At 43.1% G+C, this 21,911-nt stretch overlaps 1 protein-coding gene and 1 long non-coding RNA gene across 3 annotated transcripts in view; one reads left to right on the forward strand and one right to left on the reverse strand.

Annotated features, from left to right (window-relative positions):
• LOC119853979 overlaps positions 1-3,641 on the reverse strand; it is a 49,205-nt gene extending 45,564 nt beyond the window's left edge. For both annotated transcript variants that reach the window (XR_006279811.1, XR_006279810.1), the window contains exon 1: positions 3,322-3,641. This is a non-coding gene — a long non-coding RNA (uncharacterized LOC119853979). The remainder of the gene's footprint in view (positions 1-3,321) is intronic.
• A 56-nt stretch (positions 3,642-3,697) lies between these two features.
• The window catches only part of ZNF451 (zinc finger protein 451), an 81,836-nt gene continuing 63,622 nt past the window's right edge, over positions 3,698-21,911 (forward strand). The window contains exons 1-4 of the mRNA XM_043510406.1: positions 3,698-3,817; positions 4,329-4,346; positions 5,300-5,386; positions 21,358-21,441. Of these exons, the coding sequence (XP_043366341.1) occupies positions 3,713-3,817; positions 4,329-4,346; positions 5,300-5,386; positions 21,358-21,441 (294 nt within the window). The 5' untranslated portion in view covers positions 3,698-3,712. The remainder of the gene's footprint in view (positions 3,818-4,328; positions 4,347-5,299; positions 5,387-21,357; positions 21,442-21,911) is intronic.

A 21,911-nucleotide genomic window follows, 5' to 3' on the forward strand; every position in this document is an offset into this window, starting at 1 on the left:
TAAACTAATTCAACATACTCATACAATAAACATTCCAATAATCAGCACATATACAGTATTCATAAGTGATTACAGAGCAGCTCCAGGACCTTTACAAAGATGAACCTGGAAATTTTGGAAAAATTGAGATTTTGGATTCTTTTTCCAAAAGAGGAGTTCCCTTCTTTATTTCATCATCTTAAAATTCACAGTTACAATCACAAATTCACTTTTGGATAAGCACGCCCAGTGATTCCCATGATGCACTGCCTCTCATCCTCCAAAAGAGGATATTGTGGTGAATCACAGGAGATGCAGTCTGACCAGGAAATGTAACCTACAGAGGATGGGGACAAGCAGCAATTCCAAGAATATTTTTGTTTTGGCCAAAATATTTCTGTATTTAAATTTTTATTTAAGCACTGAAATTTCTGATAGAAAATTTTGACAAAAACATTTTTTCCATTTTCATCAACATTTTCAATAGAAAACCATAATTTTCCAACCAGTTCTAGATAGTACCCACCATCTTCTGGGGAGCAGTTGTAGATGCTTAGTGCCTCCCCATATATCATTCCTCAGCCCCAACTGCTCTGTTTGGAAACCTGGCAGAGTGGAGCTAGCCCTGGAAACAGGGGGGACTTGTATGGGAGGGTAAGTGTTACATGGGCACCTCAACCATCTTGTCTCAGAAAGCCCAATATCTTTTGTTCAATTTTGGTCACCAATATATAGAGAGGATGCAGAGAAACTGGAAAGGATCCAGAGGTGAGTGACAAAGATGAGCAAAGGGACAGAATGCAAGCCATATGAGCAAAGATTGAAGAAACTACATATGTTTAAGTTTGGAAAAGCAGAGATTAAGGGGGACATGATATTGGTCTTCAAATACTTGAAAGGCTGCCATAAAATAAAAAAGATGGAAAAAAGTTGTTCTCTCTTGCCACAGAAGGCAGACAAGAGGCAATGGGTTCAAATTACAGCATAGCAGATTTAGATTAAATCTCAGGAAAAACTTCCTAACTGTAATAACAGTAGGACAATGGAGCAGACTGCCTAGGGAAATCATGAAATCTCCTTCACTGGAGATTTTCAAAAGGAGGCTGGATAGCCATCTATCGTGGATGGTTTAGACCAGTGGTTCTCAACCTATTTATCACTGTGGGCCACATATGTGGCCCACAATGTGTTAACTGGGCCGCAGTTTGAGAATCACAGCACGCCCCTCTGAACCTCCCTCCCCCACAGACCCCTGTGCCCAGCACCTTCTGTCCAGAGACCCCTCCACAGAGTGGAGTCAGAAGTGGAGCCCTGGGTGGGAGCTGGGTGGCAGGGACCCCAGATCCTGCTGTGCAGGGCAATACGGCGGCCCCAACCCTGGACCCAGCCATGCAAGGCCAGGTGGCAGGGCAGTAGGGGATAGCAGCCTGGACCCCAACCCCACGGGGCTGGCCGGCAGCCCTGACACCGACCTCAACCCCCAACCCCATGGTGTGTTGTCGGTAGTTACCAGTGTGGTGCTCCGCTCTCGTTCGATGATGATAATAGGCAGCTGTATGCGTGTTCCCTTTGTGTGCTGCCCCACCTCTGTGCAGACAGCTAACACAACAGACCCCAAGAGAACTCCCCAAAACCACAGACTCTAGTAAGGTACGAAGGAGCTAGAATCAATTAAGGCAGGCTAATCAGGGCACCTGGGTTTTAAAAAGGAGCTCACTTCAGTTTGTGGTGTGCGTGTGAGGAGCTGGGAGCAAGAGGCACTAGGAGCTGAGAGTGAGAACGCGGACTATTGGAGGACTGAGGTGTACAAGCATTATCAGACACCAGGAGGAAGGTCCTATGGGGAGGATAAAGAAGGTGTTGGGAGGAGGCCATGGGGAAGTAGCCCAGGGAACAGTAGCTGTTCCAGGAGGCACTCTAGACAGCTGCCTTCCACAGGGCCCTGGGCTGTAACCTAGAGTAGAAGGCGGGCCTGGGTTCCCCCCAAATCCTCCCATCTCCTGGTCTGACACAGGAGAAGTCGACCTGGCCTGTGAATTCAGAAAAACGGCCACGCTGAGGGCTGCCGTGAAGCTCCAAGGCGAGCAAATCCGCCAATAAGCGCAAGACCCACCAAGGTAGAGCAGGAACTTTGTCACACAGGTTTGTCATTTTGTCAAATGAAGCACAGTAATAATTCCCTATAGACTCAACAGGGCATACTATGAATTTGTGCTCCCTGGCAATGGACACAGCTCAGTCAGTGGCGGGACACTCCACTGCCCCCTAGGCTGGTCAAAGATACGCGCTCCGGGACCTACTTTTATACCGTTGCAGGACCGCTTACTCATCATAGTTCAAACGAATCTATCCATCATGTTGTCCTTTTGACCCTGTCTTTAAGATGCATCTGCCTGTTCCTTGTTATGTCTACAGAGTGTCTTGCCGTCGTCTTGGCACAAGTTTCTCTCATAAGCTCTTATGTGTGTGCGTGTGCGTGCATGTGCCTCTAACAATCTTTTCTTGCCAACTTCTGTGAGTGGGACCTGCCTCTGGTTCACAGCCCAGCTTTGCTTATTACTGCCTGGAGGTACTTTGGTTCAGGCTTTACTCTAGTTCAGGCCTCAGACTGGGCCTCTGATACAAGAATTTATGTTTCAGGGCCTCCGTTTACTACATGGGGCAGCCCCAGAGCCCAAGATCCCATAGGGCCGGCTGGCAGCTCCTGACTCCAGAGACCGTGGAGCCGGCTGGCTGGCCGCTCCAGAGCCCAGACCCTGGACCCCAGACTCTGTGGGGCTGGCCGGCAGCCCCGGACCCTGAACTCTGCAGGGCCAGCCGGCAGCCCCAGATCCTGCCATGCTGGGCCAGGCAGCCCGGACCATGCTGCACTGGGTGGCCACGCATCTGGGAACCCAGACTCCCCGTGGCCTGGTGGCCTTTAGCACATAGCTGGGCCCCAGCTGTGTGCTAATTAGGCTGCATGCAGCCCGCAGGCCGGGGGTTGAGAACTGCAGGTTTAGACATAACAAATCCGACATCTTGACAGGCGGTTAGACTAGATGACTCGTGCAAGCCTTTCTAATCCTATGGATCTAGGATCTGCATCTGTGAAACTTCAGTGGCGTGTGGAACCGTTGTCATGGCACATTGCCATGTATTCTGAGTTTGGTAGAATAATAGCGGGGAACAGAAAGTGTCTGCTGGCCACAGTGTGAAATTTTCCCGAAAGAGAATTGGACAGAGCCAGAGTAGTAAGCAAAAGAGAAACATCCATGGCTACACTGAAGAGCTTACATCCTGCAGCGGCACCAACAGCTAGCAGAGCTCGGGACAGGATCTGACTTGGGATGCACCTCTTACCTTAGGCGGTGCACCTCAGGGCTAGGTTAATACAGCTCACGGGGCAGGGTGGTCTGATGCACCTGTAAACTCACATTGTGATGTCTGCGCTGCACACACCTAGGCGACGAGGCGCTCAGCGGGGTGTCTGCGCCTGCTGAGAGAGCAGAGCCCCCCGCCCACGTGCCTCACAGAGCTGGCAGCGCCCGCCCAGCGGGGAGGCAGGATGCTCCCAGCCGCGGCTTGGCACCTGCCTCTTCACGGGAAACACGTTACGAAAGGAAAAGCCCCAGCAGCAGGGAAGAGGAGAGCAGGCTGCTTGGAGCCCTAGCTGCGAGTGCAGCGCCCTCGCCCCGCCACCCCGGCTAAGGACCACACTGGCAGCCGCCGCTCCAGCGTGGGGAGGGGCGGGATGCGCTGGGAACTACAACTCCCAGCAGGCAGCGCGGCTCTCCGGGGCTCGGAGGAAGCGGAGTGCGTGCTGGCCGGCGCTCACGCGGAGGTGCTGCCTGCTGGGGTGTATGGGCCGCTTGGGAGCCGAGGCGCGCGCGGGCTTGCAGTTAAGGGAGCTGATGCGTCCGGCGGCGGGGCGGGCCCTGACAGCGCTACCGTTCCTTGGTGAGCGATGGCTTAAGGGGCCTGTGATCTCTCTCTGAGCCTTGGCTGCTGCAAAGTCCCCGGTAGTTGTAGCACAGCAGCCACCGGTCTCCCCGTATCTGCTGCTGAGCTGTGGACAGGGCCTGGTGATCAGCAGCCAAGTGCATCCGTAGCATTATGGTGAGAGGGTCCGGCATTGTGAACTCTGGGGCAGTTTCTTAGCAACCTACCCTGGTCACTAGTTTGGGGTCTCTTTAACTAGCAGCGAGAGGTTCCTGCTTTCCTTTCCCACTACTGCTCCTGTCCTCTTCCTTCCCTCTCTCTGCTTATCCTCCCATTAAGCATGTTAGGTGTTTTGGTAGAACTGGAATGGAACTATTGGTGCCTTGTTATTTTGTGTCACATCATATTGTTTCCTCTGTCGCCTCTAGACTAATACGTTCTTGCAGGTAAGAGAATGTAAAGTACAAACTTCACTATAGCTGTTTAATACTGCAGTGCACTGGCTAATCTGTACCTCTGTTTTGTTAGGTTTCAGAGTAGCAGCCGTGTTCGTCTGTATTTGCAAAAAGAAAAGGAGTACTTGTGGCATCTTAGAGACTAACAAATTTATTTGAGCATAAGCTTACATGAGCTGTAGCTCACAAGTACTCCTTTTCCTTCTGTTCTGTTAGTATCAAAGCTGCTCACCTATGTGACCCAGGCCTCTACTGCTAAAAGCTCATAGAGAAATTTTTCCTTTAGCTCAGCTGGCCAGACCCTGAATTTTTGGAAGAAGAGTCGCTATCCAAGTTAATCACGGTTGCCATAAAGTTCACAATGGCTGTGGTCATACTGAGAAACATGAAGTCCCTAGGTAGCTGTCAACTTGTTATAACTTAGCTCTTGTAGGATGCATTGATACTATAAAATTTGATACCTGTATTGTAGCAAGGATGCAACTGCACTGATGCTGTTGCTTGTAGAGATGAAGCTCGGTTTTCTATACCACTATGTTATGAAAACACAACTGAGTGAGTTTTCATAACATGGTAGTAGAAATGCTGAGCCCTGTCCGTAGTAGACCTTACAGCATTGCTATCACTGGAATACAGGTACCAGTTACTATTTTTCTTATGTAGAAAAGGCCATATTTTACACAGTTCTTGGAAGATGCAGATTATTAGTAGTCACTTAGTTCAAATTTTAGCTCAAAGAATGTCTTTTCTCCTGTTCACTTGCTACTTTCTATTTTTGTTGTTTATCTTTAATTATTACCACTTAACAATGTGAAGTGTTCGTTTTTGTTTTGGGATACAGATTGAATGGGGGGAAAGCTATTAAAAATGTTATAGAACTGTATGGTTATGCAGTGAGGAAAATAAAGTTGATGATGAAGCATATTTTGGTTATTTTTGTCCAGATAATGGAGTCTCTCGGCTCCACTAAGGCTCATAAGTGTGAATCAGCAACGCAGGATGAAAGTGAAGATGACATTGAGTTTATCTGTGTAAGTAGATGTTGGCTCAATAACTATAAATACTTTTGCCAGTTAAATATATAAAATGTTCTAAGGTTTGAATATGCAATGTTTATTATCTTTACTATATGTTAAATAAAATATTGGTGTTACATTAAAAACTCAGCTTTTCAAAGCAGAAGAAAATAGTAGTTTAGTTTTAGCTTTCAAAAAGCAGTTTAATTCTCAACCTGAGCTGACTTGCCTGTGTCAAGAGAATCTGTATGAAAAAGGCGGTTGGATTTGAGGCCCCAGTCCTACAATGACATGGGTCTGGGTGGGCAAGGGTGGCGTCAGTGGGCTCTGCTGAGACAGTGATTCTTAGCACACCTCATTACAGGTTGGGGCCCTAATGAATTACCCATCTCAACTAGAGCTGAATAGGAGAGTCAGGGAACAAAGCTAGTTTTTGTCAGATATGCATATGGATAGACTGTGGGTCATATTCTGATACCCTTAATGCAGTAGAATGGCATATTACTCCAAGAGTAATCCACTGAAGTCAGTGAGACTACTTGTGAAGTAAAGTGTGCAGCTTATTGTGTAATGGAACCAGAATCTCAACCTGTGTTACCTGATAGAGATAAGGGAGACAAATAGGGGTAGAAGCCTAATAGCAGTTTAGTTAGGATGTGGAGTACTGTTTAACACACACAGTCAGAATGGATTATAGAATGCTGTTGTGTGGCTTCTGACTCTGAATCCTTCCTGTGACATCAAATTTTGCACGGGCCCAGCTGTGCCACAATAACTGGTTTTCTGTATATAAAAGCCAGGGCTGCGTTAGGGGATAGCAAGCAGGGCAGTTGGCTGGGGCTCCATGTCATGGGGGCCCTGCAAAATTATATTGCTCAGGCTTTGGCTTCAGCCCCATGCAGTGGGGCGGTGGCTTTCTGCCCTGGACTCAAGTGGATCTAATTCTGGCCCTGCTTGGCAGACCCCCTGAAACCTGCTTGCGGCCCCCAGTGGGCCTCAGACTCCTGGTTGAGAGCCACTGATGTAGTTTGTGTGTGTATATTACCTAAGGTTGTCAGAGCCTGACTACAACTTTTAGAAACATGCATTGCTAAACTTTTATGATGAAAGTGAGACATGTATAATACTACATGGCACTTCGCCTCAATCCTTTGTCAAAGAAGCAATGCTATGATGGAAGGAAATATGGAAGAATGGAGGGACAACTTTTCTTTACAGGACAACAGCTTATGACCAGTCTTGCGCACGCACAATAAGGAAATAGAGTACAGATTTGGGTAGGCAGAAGATTCAAGGACTGTGTGAGGAAACTAAGTAAAACAGTAATACACAACATTATAAAGTGGATAGTGTAGATCAGCAGTTCTCAAACTGTGGGTTGGGACCCCATTTTAATGTGGTTGCCAGGGCTAGTTTAGACTTGCCGAGGCCAAAGCCTAGGCCCGAGCCCTACTGCCTGGGGCCAAAGCCGAAGCCTGAGGACTTCAGCCCTGGGCGGTGAGGCTCAGATTACAGGCTCCCTGGGGCTGCAGCCCTTGGGCTTTGGCCCCTCCCCCCATCCCCCACTGCCTGGGCAGTTGGGCTTGGGCTTTGGCCCCCCACCTGGGGCAGCAGGGCTCAGGCAAGCATGGGTTTCGATCCCCTCTCCTGGGGTTGTAATTTTTATTGTCGGAAGGTGGTCACATTGCAATGAAGCTTGAGAACCCTGGTGTAGATTTTAATGAGTCTCCTCTTTAGTGACTCTTGTCCTCAGTTGTTTGAGGACATGGTCTCTGTGTGCACCTAGTAATGATGTTTGGTACTGAAGGAAGCTGTAACTTGGAACAGACAGGCAGGGTCTGAGGTACCACACTAGGTGTCTTCTGTAAAGAGTAAACGTTATTTTTTGCCTGTGCTGTTACCCCCTGCCAGCTTTAAAAGTCCCAGAAACGGTGATGGTTGTGGGGAGCCTTGAATCCCAACAGCTTGGTGGGAAGATTGGCTAATGTCCATGGATATTAGTTCAGTTTGATATTAAAGTACAAGGGGATTGGTGCCGCAACTGATAAACACAGCAGCAGCTGAAGCATGTGAAACCTGGACATCTCCTAGAGCGAGAGAGTCTATCTGTGGTCACTTCCCCTTTTCCTCCATATTAGTTGCCAACTTTCTAATCCAGGGGTGGGCAAACTTTTTGACCTGATGGCCACATCTGGGTGGGGAAATTGTATGCAGGGCAGGGAGTTGGGGTGAGGGAGGGAGTGTGGGGTGTGGCAGGGGGTGAGGTGTGCAGGAAGGGGCTCAGGGCAAGGGGTTGGGGTGGAGGAGGGGTGCAGGGTGGACAAGGGGGCTCAGGGAAAGGGGTTGGGGTGCAGGATGTGGCAGGGGGCTCAGGGCAGGAAGTTGGGGTGCAGGATGCAGCAAGGGGCTCGGCAGGGGGTTGGGGTGCAGGAGGGGACTTAGGGCAGGGAGTTGGGGTGTGAGGTGCAGGAGGGGTTCAGGCTCCAGCCCGGCGCACATTACCTGGATTACTCTGGGGTGGCAGTGGCGTGCACCAGGGCCAGGGCAGGCTCCTTGCCTGCCTGCCTGCCTGCCCCAGCCCCACAACGCTCTGGGATGCAGCCGGCACCACGTCCCTGTGGCCCCTGACGGGGGGAGGCAGAGGGCTCTTGCCCCGCAGTTCCCCGTTCCTGGCCAATGGGAGCTTCGGGGAGGTACCCACAGGCAAGAGCAGTGCGCAGAACTCTCTGTCTCTCCTCCCTAGAGGCCACAGGGACGTGGTGCCAGCTGCTTCCTGGAGCAGCGCGGGGTCCACGGGGATGGCAATCCCGCGGGCTGGATCCAAAGCCCTGAAGGGCCAGATCCAGCCCGCGGACAGTAGTTTGCTTACCCCTGTTCTAATCCCTCAAAACTGAACACCCATGCCTTTCCCTGAGGCTATGCCCCCTGCCCTGCCTCTTCCTCTGAGCCTCTGTTGCTCACTGTCCATCTCCGCCCCTGTCACTCACTCTCCCATCCCTCTGGAGCTCACTTGTTATCTGCAGAGCTGGGCTGGAGGAGCTGATGCGGCACCTGCTCACCTGTCACAACTGGGACACGGCAGTGGTCAGTCCCCAAAGCAAGGGGCTAGGGTGAGGAAATTGGAGCATAGTGAGGGGAGGGGAGGCGAGGCTGTCCCTGGAACAAGGAGCTGGGGCAGAGGTGGGTTGGTGGCTGGAGCAAGGGCTGGGGTAGGGAAAAAAAGAGCATAGTGGGGTGTATTCTTCACACACACACGATGGCACCGGTACATACTTTGGAGCCCAGTCCGGGAGCCAGGCGTTTCTTTCTGTCAGCCTGGGGAGTTACCTGGCAACTCTACTATTAGTACAACATCTTTCCTCCTGTCTTTCTCCCAGAGAGGGCAAGTGCTACTACTAGCTGTGAGAAGAGCATTTACTTTCCCTTTACACACTAATGGTGGATCAAAGACTTTAACCTGGGCCCGCTCTCCAGCAATGGGCCCAGGTTTCACATACCTAATCTGCATTTGTATTTAGTGGAAGTGCTGACCCCCTCCTATTTGAGCTTTCACAAGCTGATGCATGAATGGGGTGGGGAGGAGGACTGTTTTTGTTTTATTTTTCTAAAATAGGCTATCAGCTTGGTAAGCAGGTGTTGACCTATCTGCAGGTGCTTCTTTCTCCTGCTCCAGTCATCACGAGTAGGTGCTCAGGCAAACCTTGCTCTCTATCAGGAAGTGACAGACATCTTCACAAACTCCAAACTTGATTTAAAAACTAAATAGTCAGTGGACAATAAGTAAAAACAAAACCAAACCGATTTGGGGTTAATTTTAAAAGGACTATAGAATATGAAAAATAGGGGTGTTGACAGCAGTCCTTTTAAAATATAGCATGTTATCCTATATTTTCATTGGCCTTGACTTAGATTGGCTGCTCATCAGAGACTTAATTTACAATGTGTAAATGTGGGATTGTCTCCTGCTGAATAAATGTAAAGTCCTTTAAAAGTTTTAAGCACAGTTTCTGAAATCATACTGTATGCATTTGTGTGGAAACTCTTCCTAATGCCCAGAGCACTGAACTAATACAAAATCATGTGTACATCAGGGTGGATTCATTGGATTTAAATCAAAGCAATTTAAATCACCAAACTAAATCATAATTTAAACCAGAAAGTAGGGAACCTTGATTTAAATAATTGATTTTGAATCTTGTTTTTCCTTCGTACTTTTTTTTTTCTCTGAAGTTTCAAAGAAAGTCAAACCATTGAACTGGCTGATCTCCTGCAACCAGAGTTTGCTGAAGTTCAAAACGAGCCTTTAGCAGCAGTAGTCTCATCTGCATGTGCAGAGAGACTTTTTTTCATTTCAGTTTGTCAGTTCAATGACTAGTTCATTCAAAGTTAAGAAACCAATTGGGAATTGAAGTAGGAACGCTTGTTTTACTTTTCCAAGCTATGAATAAAAGAGTGTGAGAGGATGAGATCCACTAGTTTAAAAATTTGAAGGACCCAAAACAATCAGTTCAATTAACTACACATAATACATACTTTGCTTAATAAATCGTTGTCTTGAGCAAAACAAATTTTGCATTTAAACTTTAACTATTACTTTATATTATTGTTTAAATATTTAAACATTTAGTACTAATTTTATTTAAATAATTGTGACAAAGTTCCTCCTCCACCTTGGTGGGTCTTGCGCTTATTGGCGGATTTGCTCGCCGTGGAGCTTCATGGCAGCCCTCAGCTTGGCCATTTTTCTGAACCCACAGTCCAGGTCAACTCCTCCTGTGTCTGACCAGGAGTTGGGAGGATTTGGGGGGAACCTGGGCCCGCCCTCTATTCTGGGTTCCAGCCCAGGGCCCTGTGGAAGGCAGCTGTCTAGAGTGCCTCCTGGAACAGCTCCTGGAACAGCTACAACTTCCTGGGCTACTTTGCCATGGCCTCCTCCCAACACCTTCTTTATCCTCACCATAGGACCTTCCTCCTGGTGTCTGATAATGCTTATACACCTCAGTCCTCGTTCTCACTCAGCTTCTAGTGCCTCTTGCTCCCAGCTCCTCACACGCACACCACAAACTGAAGTGAGCTCCTTTTTAAAACCCAGGTGCCCTGATTAGCCTGCCTTAATTGATTCTAGCAGCTTCTTTATTGGCTGCAGGTGTTCTAATCAGCCTGTGTTAATTGTCTCCAGAAGGTTCCTGATTGTTCTGGAACCTTCCCTGTTACCTTCCCCAGGGGAAAGGGACCTACTTAGCCTGGGGCTAATATATCTGCTTTCTATTACTCTACTATAGCCATCTGGTCCGACCCTGTCACGTAATTTTAATAATTATAGTTATTTCAGGCTTTAGTACACATGGTCATAATTTCAAATTTAATTTTTAAATTGCCTTTTAAAAAGATAATGTATTTAATTTCAATTTAAAAAAATCCAACTTTTATTTTTGTAATTGATTTTTACTCATTTACAATAATTACAACCTGGCCCACTCCTCTCTTCTGGACGGTCATCAGTCTTTTGTAAATGGATCTGAATCCTGGGCCCCTTGTGCTTCTAAGCTACCGCAGGGTCTGGTAGTTACCGGTCGCTGTTCCTAGCTCTCGGTGTCTCAGGTGCATTCCCAGGTATAGACTCCATCTCTGACTCCATATCCATAGACCCAGGTGTAGACTCCATATCCATATTCTTGGGCAGTGGGATCCTGTGATCTGGCTGTCTTAGATCTCCAAATTAGTGCCCTAACCCCCCATGGGCCTGCAGTTGCTTAGGCATGTTCCTCCAGAGTCATCCTGTCTGTGGAAGCTCTGGTTTCTTAAACCATCAGGGACAGTGTCACAACAGGGCGAAGAACAAAGGTTTAGCAAAGGAATTTCTAACCAGAGACACTTTACTATCATATTAGAGCATATTAGAGAGCTACTGATCTTGGGAAAACAACAAAATCTTAAACGTACACCCTTCCTTAGTTTAGTTTCATCCCTCCTGTGAGTCCTGGGTTTGGTCAGTGTTTTTAGACTAGGTAGTTCTTCCTGCTTTTTGTGTCCTGAGGCTGGTTGTCTTGCACGCTGTGATGGTCTGGCCCCTTGGTCTGAGAAACACCCCTCTTTTAAAACAGTCTCTGCCCCTTTTTGTCCATTGCGTTTCAGCTGGGGTCATGCAGGCAACAGTCCTGCCCCCCTCAGGCTTGCAGAGAGTCATTCAAAGTCAGTGGCTCTACAGATAAAAAACCCACTGTTCGACTAGGGGAAAGTCATTCAACACTGATGGCCCTTGATGGGTGCTCTCATTGTCAGACCTCTCTGAGATATCCCATGCCTTAGTATGAACGGGATAGGGTCTACAATAGCTTTGTCACAACCAACTTAGTTTTTCAACGCAAACTGGATGTCTTAATCCAACATGGAAGTTACAATGCAAAGCGAAGGACACCATTAAGGTTACAATTAAAAATGTCATTCATGGAACAAAATGGAGTTGAAACTTGACTTAGACATATCTCCAGTCTCTTTCACATTGTTCGCTCTGCTTACAGCAATAATGAAGTGCAGTTTGATTTATGAAGGTTTTGTTTTGAAGTTCTTTTTAGTTGATGAAACCAATTATATCTAAATTATTGAAAAAGGAATAAAAAACTTTGGACTCCTCTTAAGGGCTTCTTGACAAAACTATCTTTGCAAAGGGTAAACGCAGTAAAAAATTACACAGCTTAATTATTCCATCTTCTAGAATCCTATCTGTTTAATCTTTACCTTTTAGTTTAGAAGTTCTTTGAGCAAATACAGGCCTTAGTTTGGTGTTGATCCTGCAAGGACTTATGAACATGTTTAATTTTCTAAGTACTCCTATGAAGCTCAGCTTAAAGTTGAGATTGTGTGTCAGTCTTGGCAGGATTGTAGCCTTTGCGTCTTGTGCAGCACCACGTATAATTAATATCCGTGGGCATTTCTATAAAATCATCTATATGACATTAAATTATGACACTATATGATCCTATCTGAAAGAAGTTGTCTGAATTTGTAAAATGCACACTGTAACTCTTCTGTGGGGCATTGGATTCTCTCCCATTCTTGCTTTGTTCTTTGCTCTACAGTACGGTAGTTGGAATTGTTGTATAGAATCTGAATGAAAACTCGAAGAGAGAATACATAGAATTTACATGGAGGTTTTCCAGAATCACAGGAAACTTGTGTACTCCAGAACAACAGTGAGGTTGACCTTGGTACTCTCGTTCAAATTCCTCCTCAAGCTTTATAACTTAATTGAGCTGTCTTGTGGTGACCTCTACTCACGTCTTCTGAACTGTCTGATTTTGCTTCTCTGTGAGCTTTTTCAAAAGCACAGAGTGAGGCACCCAGCTCTTGTTGAAAATGGAAATTGAAGTCTAACTGCCACTTGGGCCTGAAAATCTCCCCCTCAAAAAATAATACATTAGAAGAAAAATAAAAGGAATCACAGGGTGTGTGCTTCACAAAAGAGAATTTGTTCTGTAACAATTCCATAACAATGATTTGTCTCTAAGCCCTGGTCTACACTGCTGGGGGGTGACCTAAGATAAGCAACGTCAGCTACATGAATAGTGCAGCTGAAGTCAGTGTATCTTAGGTCGACTTACCTGGCTGTGAGGCCGCGGTGAATTGACCGCTGCCGCTCCCCTGTTGACTCCGCTTCTGCCTCTCGCAAGCTGGAGTTCTGGAGTCGACGGGGGCACGTTCGGGGATCCCTGATAGATCGATCACTATCCCGCCCTTACAGTGCTATTTCTAATTCTGACTGTCAGTTTCCCTGGGCAAGAAATTATCTTCATTTGTCTGTAAAGCATCATGCATGCTTATTGTGCTGTAGAACTAATATGTTAATTCATGAACGCTGTTTGAATGGGAAAGTAAAATAGGTTAGTTAGGATGTGATATTCTTTTAAAAATGGAACTCTATCCCAAGTCATGCTAATAGGATAGTGACATAAAAAACCTGCAAACACTCACTTCTGAGGATAGTCCTACTGGACTCAGTATTTATAAGATGGGAAACTAAGAATATGAAGAATGAATAGCCAAAATATATAAAGATAATTATTTCTTTAAAAAGTACATCAAGTAGTAGGTCCTTGAGAGTTAGTGAATCTGCCAAGTTAGGGGTCCTTGTTAGGATATAGATATTCAGGCCTGTCTATGAAGGCCCGAACTCTAAGAATTTATTTGTATTCTTATCACTTGGCTAGTTAGAGAGGTATAAAAGAAAGAATCAAAATCACCGTCTTCCAGTGTAAGGTCCTTCTTTTACTGTGACAGTCTGAGGCCCTGTTCTTAGGCTAAGGCCTTTGGCTAAGCAACAGAGGCAGCCATAAGCTGGGAAGCGACCGGTCACATCCTCACATTCCAAACTAGTCACATTGAAATAAGGTGCTATTGGGCTGTTAGGAATACAATCCTGTCCTGATAATGCCTATCGCCTCCAGAGAAAGGGAAGTGCCTAGAAAATGTAAAAGGAAACATAGTTTGATAGCATCCTGTCTGGCAAGAACTCACTTATCAATAGCTGGGATGTGAAATCCTCACTTCTCTATTGTTTTGTCATTATAGTTCCCACTTTGCTATTGTTTGTTTGCATAATCTCTGTCTGGTTCTGAGATTGTTCCTGTCTGCTGTATAATTAATTTTGCTGGGTGTAAACTAATTAAGGTGGTGGGATATAATTGGTTACATAATCATGTTACAATATGTTAGGATTGGTTAGTTAAATTTCAGGAAAATGATTGGTTAAGATATAGTTAAGCAGAACTCAAGTTTTACTATATAGTCTGCAGTCAATCAGGAAGTGGGTGGGTGGGTGTGGGGGGGGGAAATGGGAACAGGGAATGGGGATGGGAAATTGGAATCATGTTTTGGCTAAGGGCAGGAATGGGAACAGGGACACAGGTGTAAGGCACTGTGGTGTCAGAGCTGGGAAGGGGGACACTAAGGAAGGAAACTGGAATCATGCTTGCTGGAAGTTCACCCCAATAACCATCAAATTGTTTGCACCTTTTGACTTCGGGTATTGTTGTTCTCTGTTCATGCGAGAAGGACCAGGGAAGTAAGTGGGTGAAGGAATAAGCCCCTAACAGTCCTCAACTTTCCTCCCGCCCCCCGCACATTAACCCAGTGGTCTGTGAAACCTTGTGGAGAGGTGCTGGCTAGATGGTATTGGACCTCCTCCTTGTTTCCATCTGCTTTGTCACATTAGAAAATGTAATGTAATTAGAAATGCAAATACATTACTAACACTGTTCTTCCAAGTAAACAGTTTCTGGTAATTTCTGCATCTTGACTACAAGCTGGATAAAATCTCAGACAGATTCTAAATCTTGGAAACAAGGAGTGATAGTCTTGCAGACACTCCTGTGGCGGTAAGGAGTCCGGTGCAAGACCTGGAAGATAATCAAGAAAAGCAGTGAGACCTGCTGATGTGTTCATAAAGAAAATGGCTGTCTTCCCATGAGACCTTGAGCATTTGGAGCATTATTCATATTCTTAGAATATAATTACAGATAGTTTAGATTTTCCCCAGGGAAAAGATGCAGACAATTTTTTTTATTAGTAAATGGCTTCCCAAGATCTAAAGATGGACCTACAACTCATGATTCTACCACTTACCAAAAATCTAGCTGCTTGCTAAAGTACCTTTCATTCATTTTCAAAGGTTGTCTTTCCTATCCATTTGAATCACAATGTATTGAATAGACAAACTCTAAAGTATTTGTCTTTCTGGATTTGAGTTGCACCTGATGGATGCTGAGGAAGCTTTGATCCTCTGAGGAACAAACTCTGGACTAAGATTGCCATTTTTATTCCTGACCAAACACGGATAGTATTTGGATTTTGTATTTACTAGTCTAGAGAAGGCAGAAAAACGCTACTAGACGTATTTTTCCACCATCCCAACCAGCCACTTTGAAGAAGTAGACTTGAACTAAGTAGGAAATCTTCTTTTGCTATAAAACCGTGAGCACAATAATCCAGTGGCAGTTTTGTAGTTTAACAGTTGATTTTCAGTATCCTTATAAAGTTTCTTATAATTGAAAAATAAGCATATGCCACAGATGCAAACTCAATTCATGGATATCAAAATTCAGTTCAGTTCTATATTTATATTGTTGTACATGTGTGTTTATAACTATGCTAAAACCTAACTGTGCTTTGAATATAAACTAACACATGCTGTTTTCAGGGAGGATTGATTTAAATCACTAGTCAGGAAGACTCAATTTAATCATGGATTTCTACATAAAAGTGCATTCTTATTGGTTGTTATAATCTTAATACATATTCTTCACAACTCAGATAGTTCTAGGTTTCATTTTACACACTTTACATTTTTTAAGTGATATATTTTGAAAACTTTTCAGATTAGTTTACAGCTATATCAGAAAATGAATGAATGATTGGTTATTTCATTTACCAAAGGTAATTGAAACAGATATTTATGAAGTCATTGGGAGATGAATATCTCCAATTCAACAGGCTAATCATTAATATTTGGAGGATTTCTTGCCATGCTGTATTAGGAGGAGAACATCACCAGACGGACATTTAAATTGTTTTCTTTAACTAAAACAACAATGTTACTTATTCCAGATTTTTTTCTGCAACAGCAAACATATAATATTTAACAGAACAAGCATATTAATTTTTGAATTTAGTTAAACATTCAAGTTTTTTAAAATCAGGTTTGTTTTTGTTAAAGTTGTTTTTAACTAAAATAGTTAAATGAAATATTTTAAAAAACAAAACAAAAATTAAATCGACTATGTCAGCCAGGCCAACATGAGAAACTTAAAATATTGATTTTTGCAGCTAACTCAGTCGTTTTCATCATCATTTTTATGTTTGTACATAATCTGGAAAAGGAAAACAAGCTTTTCTGCTTTTTCAGGTCCCAAACTATTTCTCAGTTTGGAATCAATTAGTCCAAAAGAAGAAAATATTCTTTCTACAGCAGCAGAAGAAGCTACTACTGTTAAAGTGAGACTGTCACTTCAACAGTCTCTGCATCCAAGTGCTTAAATGTGGTGTGACTTTCTTTAAAACATCATCAGCAAACATATATTTCTTGATGAAAAATAAGGTTCACCCTTAGCTCTGAAGTTTATTATAGTTGGCATTATGGACGGATGATTGCTGGATGTCCATGTCATAGCCAACTCCTCTTCTTCAGCCGTTAAGGTTTGACCGTAGTACTGAGTATTGAGAATATGTGCAAGAAAATGAGCTGAAGATAGTGCTTGTCCCATTTGTTTTTTTTAATGCTTGTAATTTAACTCTGTCATTGCATATTTCTCTTTTTAAGATCTCACTCAGGTCCTTCCAAATTTCAACAGCATCACCAATAAAGCAGCTATTTCCCTGCATTTTGTTCAAGTCTACAGAAATTGTCTTCAGGGTACTCGGCATGTATTCAACATTTCTCTTAAGTCCAATGTTGAGAATTTTGTCTGTGACAGTGCTGTGATGGGTTCGGACACAGACTCCCTTGGGACTGCCACCTGACGTGCTGAGACTACCTCTGAGCCTATTTTCCCTGCCAGCTTGGGATTTCAGTACCCTGCCTTATTGAGCCAGACACACTAGCCTGCTGCAAACACAGACCCAGGTCTGAACCATGTCCCCCAAAGCTGCAGGCTTTAACTGAAAACAGCTTAAGAAGTGCTCCTATCTCTAGCACCCAGATACCCAGTTCGCAATGGGATCCAAATCGCAAATAAATCCGTTTTACTCTGTATAAAGCTTAGACACCCATAGACACCCCACTTGACCTCCTTTGTAGCAGACCTGGTGCAACCATAGGACCCTGGTTGCAACAATGATCTATACGGTCACAGGTATCGGGGGTAGCCGTGTTAGTCGTATCCACAAAAACAACAAGGAGTCTGGTGGCACCTTAAGACTAACAGATACGGTCACAGTTAATGTCAATAGCGTCACAAGTGCCATCTATTTTTTTCACAATTTGTTCACAAACTGTCATCCGATTAGGCCAAAATTATATGCATTTTAACATTGCTTAAAACAGGTCACGGCTGAGTTCCATCGCACGTCTTTGGGAGAGTTAGCTTGGTTCCTCCCACTTTTTCAGAGCAACTGCTGCAAAGTAGTTGTTACGGAAGTATTTTGGAATTCCAACAACATAGCCTATATTTCTGGAACAGTGAACTCTTTGGCTAGGAGGTGCATTAAACGAGCACTGCAACCGTGTGGTGTTAGCTTGGGAGTCTCTTCGCTCTTCTAAATAATTTCTTCTATCTTGGATACACTTGCAGCATTGTCTCTGACCAAGCTGCATACTAGACATTTGAATTTTTTTTCACAGTTTGTTATATATATATAACAAATATATTATTTGTTTACTGCTACTTCTTGTAAGCATTCTGCTGTGTGTGCATTTCCTGATGTAGTAATTGTTTCTATAAGGAAGACATTCCCTTCTTCTGTAGTCACACAAGCACATACAACAGGATCATTGTGGACATTGCTCCACCCATCAAGACTCAGGTTAACAATTTACCCTGTAGACCTTTGCACACTGCTCAATTTCTCTTTCATACACTTTATCCAGCATTGCCTGCGACATCTGATCTGTTGGGTGGACTGTATCCTGGTCTTAATGACTGAACCATGTTAATGAAGTGTGGCTTCTCAATCATACAGAAAGGAGAGTTGTTGCATAAAGAAACCAGGCAATTTTTTCATCAATTACCTCTTTTTGTAAATCTGCTGGTTCTTACCACAAATTTATCTATGGCTGTTTCTGGATGATGGAGATTGGTTTTTTTTCTTTTGCCACAGGTGATATACTGTGCTGTGTGACATACATGATGTGACTGACACACTGTCATTGGCAGATAACTCTGAAACTATAGAAAATGATGGTGATCTTGAAGGTGGATAGTCTTCAGAATCCTGTATGTTGAGGATGGATTCTCCTAAACAAAATAAGTCAATCCAGTTATTTAATTATTATTACTATACTGCTCATTTAGTATTACTCATGCATTCACTGACACTCTCTACTACTTTAAAGATGAAATTGTAAAAGGAAGATCTGCCTATTTCAGCTATATATTTTTCTATCACAACTGCATCTAAAATGATAGTACCATAGAGTAACAACTATATTTTTGCTCAAACATGGGATTCAAGAATAGTCCAGAAGGAAGACAGGCAGACTTTAAGAAAGAAGTATGAAATAAAAAAGTTTACCCAATCTGAAGATCCTGCATGTTCAGATATGTTTCTTTCATCATCTTCAACTCAGCTTTCTCCCAAGAAGGAACACTTCTCATGATGTTGTTTCATTTGGGCAACCAGGACTTGCATTTCTTTGTTGCACTGTTTGCATTTGCACGCATGCCTGTCTTATCCACAGATAGAGGAACTTCATAAAACATTCCCAAACTGGGTCTCTTTTATGGCCTGCTGCCATTATAGGTTTTTCCTTCTAAGGAGAGAATGGTATGGTAGATCTTAAATCAAGGAAGACCTCAGAAAGACTCAAAGACTTCTGGAATATACTGCTCAAACAGTTTCACTTTTGTTTCTACTTTCTGTCCTTCCCTTCTCACATTTATCTCCAGACTTCTTTTTCCCATCCAGATCTATTCCACCCCTAACAATCTTCTGTTCATTGAACTTTTTGAAACTTTGCACTTTTAGAGAGAGGTAAGGGATTGACTTTGTGTACACAAATTTGCAGAGGGACAATGGGGTTGAGGTCTGTTATTTCTCACCTCTATATATTAGCTATTTATTTAAAAACATTTTTGCTGTTAACAAGCATGTTATCTCTGGAGACATAAATCCACAGTTTGAGAATTGCAAAACTGAGCATCTCTGATGAGCACTGAGTCCCGCTGTGTAGATAGAAAGATTAACCTAAATAATCTATACAGAAACCCTTGGAACCTCATGAAATTCGGTCACTAATCCATGAACTATTGGAACTCATTTGCAAAACTTTTTTTAACATTATATGAATATATTGTCTCATACTATATAATTAGAATTTATAATCCCTATTCCATGATGACATATCTTTGAGCTATAATGTATCTTAATTAAAACTATCTTTAGGTAGTTTTTTTCCCTCAAAAAGCATTTTATAAAAAAAAAATCAGATTTAAATTAAAAAAACCCTAACCTTATTTATTTATTTATTTATTTATTTAAAATCATTGATTTTTATCTACCTGGCTGTTTCTGAGGTATTAATTTGATGACATACATAAATGCGTACATAAATACATTTTCCAAAAGGTTTGAAAAATTATAATAGACACCAGCAAGCTGGAGGCTGATAGAAATGGGAGGGGCAGAAATGCAGTTCTGAAGTTTAGGCAATGATGATATGAAGCCCAACCCCACTGTTCCAAAAGTGTCTTGAAAAGGAGATGTCCGGGAGTTCTTAGAGGCTGCTCCAGGGCTGCATCTTTCTAACCACCTTCTGGCTAAGCAAAGTGCAACTGAGTGTTTTTTCACTAATAAGGTTCTGAATAGTAGCAGTGAAACCAATTAGTTTTTTGTTGATTAAATTCTAATGTTCTGGGACACGTTATTAATAGCTACAGACACCCTAGAGCTGTCTGGAGACTGAAAAGACAATCTTCATCATTTCAGGTATAGACGCTCTAGACACTTTTAAAAAAATGGTTGTAGATTCTGCAGAAATTAATGTTTGATGTGCTACATAATAAGTTTACTTATCCTATTCTGGCATGATTCTAACAATATGGGATACTGTAGACCACAGTACGTATGTCTGTTATTCATAAGGTCAGACTACGTGATCATAATGGTCCTTTTCCCTTAAAATCTATGAACATTTTATCACAAGGAAGACCTGGAGCTCGAGACTTAACTTTGGATGACTTTTTTTTTTTTTTTTTTTAAACAATGACATACTCCCTTTATTTAAGATATTGATTGCTGTTCCTGCATTGTACTTTGGAATTTTGTTCCTGTCCTCTTCGTTAGTTCACTTATATCATTCCTTGGCAGTCTGCCTCTTTGTGCTGGTTTGTGTTACGCTGATATTGTGCAGACTCGCACATGAGCATGTCAGTTTTCTTTGTGGGATAGAGATCTACCATGATGGGCAATCGGCAAGTGCCATTCTTTCCAGAATCCTCACTTTGACGGTAATAACGTACTGGTGTCTCATCCAATTCCTTCTTACATCTGATAAAGATTTAATAAAACAAATGAAGAAAACTTTTTCTATTCATTGGCTTATGTAATGCCTTCTGTGTACATAAACATATGTAGGGTACAGGTCATGTAGACAGAAATAATTTATAGTGCTTATTATATAAGAAGTATATCACTTCCAGAAGATGGTTATGGGAGACTTCTGAAAAAAACTATTGCGGGGCAACTGTGTTGATAGTTGTACTATTTCCTGTGTTACTGGTTTAATCTGTGGTAATGCTTTGTTCCCGGTGTGTTGAACCTCTTAACTTTTCTGATAGAAGTCTTGTTTTGTGGGCTGAGTATCACTTTGTATAGTGAGATCTAGCATTCCATCACTTGACAATAGTCTGATGCCTAAGTACAGTTGGAGAAATAAGGTGGATGTTTGTTTCACTGACATGGTATTCCTTAAAGCATGTGGAACATTGTAAACTAAAACCAATGAAAAGGAACGTAATAGAAAGTGGGTAGTGAGGGGACAAATAGAAGAGTGATAAATAAAATTAACAATTTCAAGTGATTACACCATTTGACTTTTATATACAGAAGAAGCAATGGAGAAGAGGAAGACCAAGACCAATTGCACGCTTCTGGGTACAAAGTAAAAGGATTATATTACAGCATTTGCTTGAGAAGCCCATTTAATGGCATTTCTGAACACAGCCATGAAATGACTGGCCAGTATATCCATATATGTGATATACTGGATCCAATATATTAGTCCTATAGAAATTTAACTTCAAGAAAAACAATAACGCTTTTTTAACCTCTTTTAGGAAGGGCCTTCAAGACCTGTGCTTGACTGCATTGACCTTGTGAGTAGTGATGATGAAGAACCTAGCAGCAGCTCCAATATTCATGTGAGTATGTTATAATATTTCATTCTTGGGCATATCAGTTGAAATGATTCTTCCAAAACAAACTCAGAACTGATTTTGTATTTTTCTTTATGTAGAATTTTAATAGTTTAGACTCGGTGTTTGCGTATAAACCAAGTGAACACTGTAAGGTGATTTGCGTCATAGCTGTCTTTTGTCTAGTTAACAGATCTTGGGGTGTCATTTCACTCAACTAACTGCAGGAGTATTGTGAATCACATTAATTTTAGTAGCTTGTGCTAATATATGGTCATTCCCTGTATGAAAATGTTTTACTCCATAGTCCAGACTGCACTATTTTCTCCCGACTGGTTGTAGGCCTGGTACGCTGGTGCTGTGCAAATAAAAATACTGTGTCTTCTGTAACTCATTCATAGAACCGCATTGTAAAGCAACCTGATCATCCTTCCCCATGGTTGCTGATATTTTCTTTAAAAAGAGGTGCTGCTTAT

This window comes from Dermochelys coriacea, chromosome 3, assembly GCF_009764565.3.
Source record: "Dermochelys coriacea isolate rDerCor1 chromosome 3, rDerCor1.pri.v4, whole genome shotgun sequence".
NCBI lineage: Eukaryota > Metazoa > Chordata > Testudines > Dermochelyidae > Dermochelys > Dermochelys coriacea.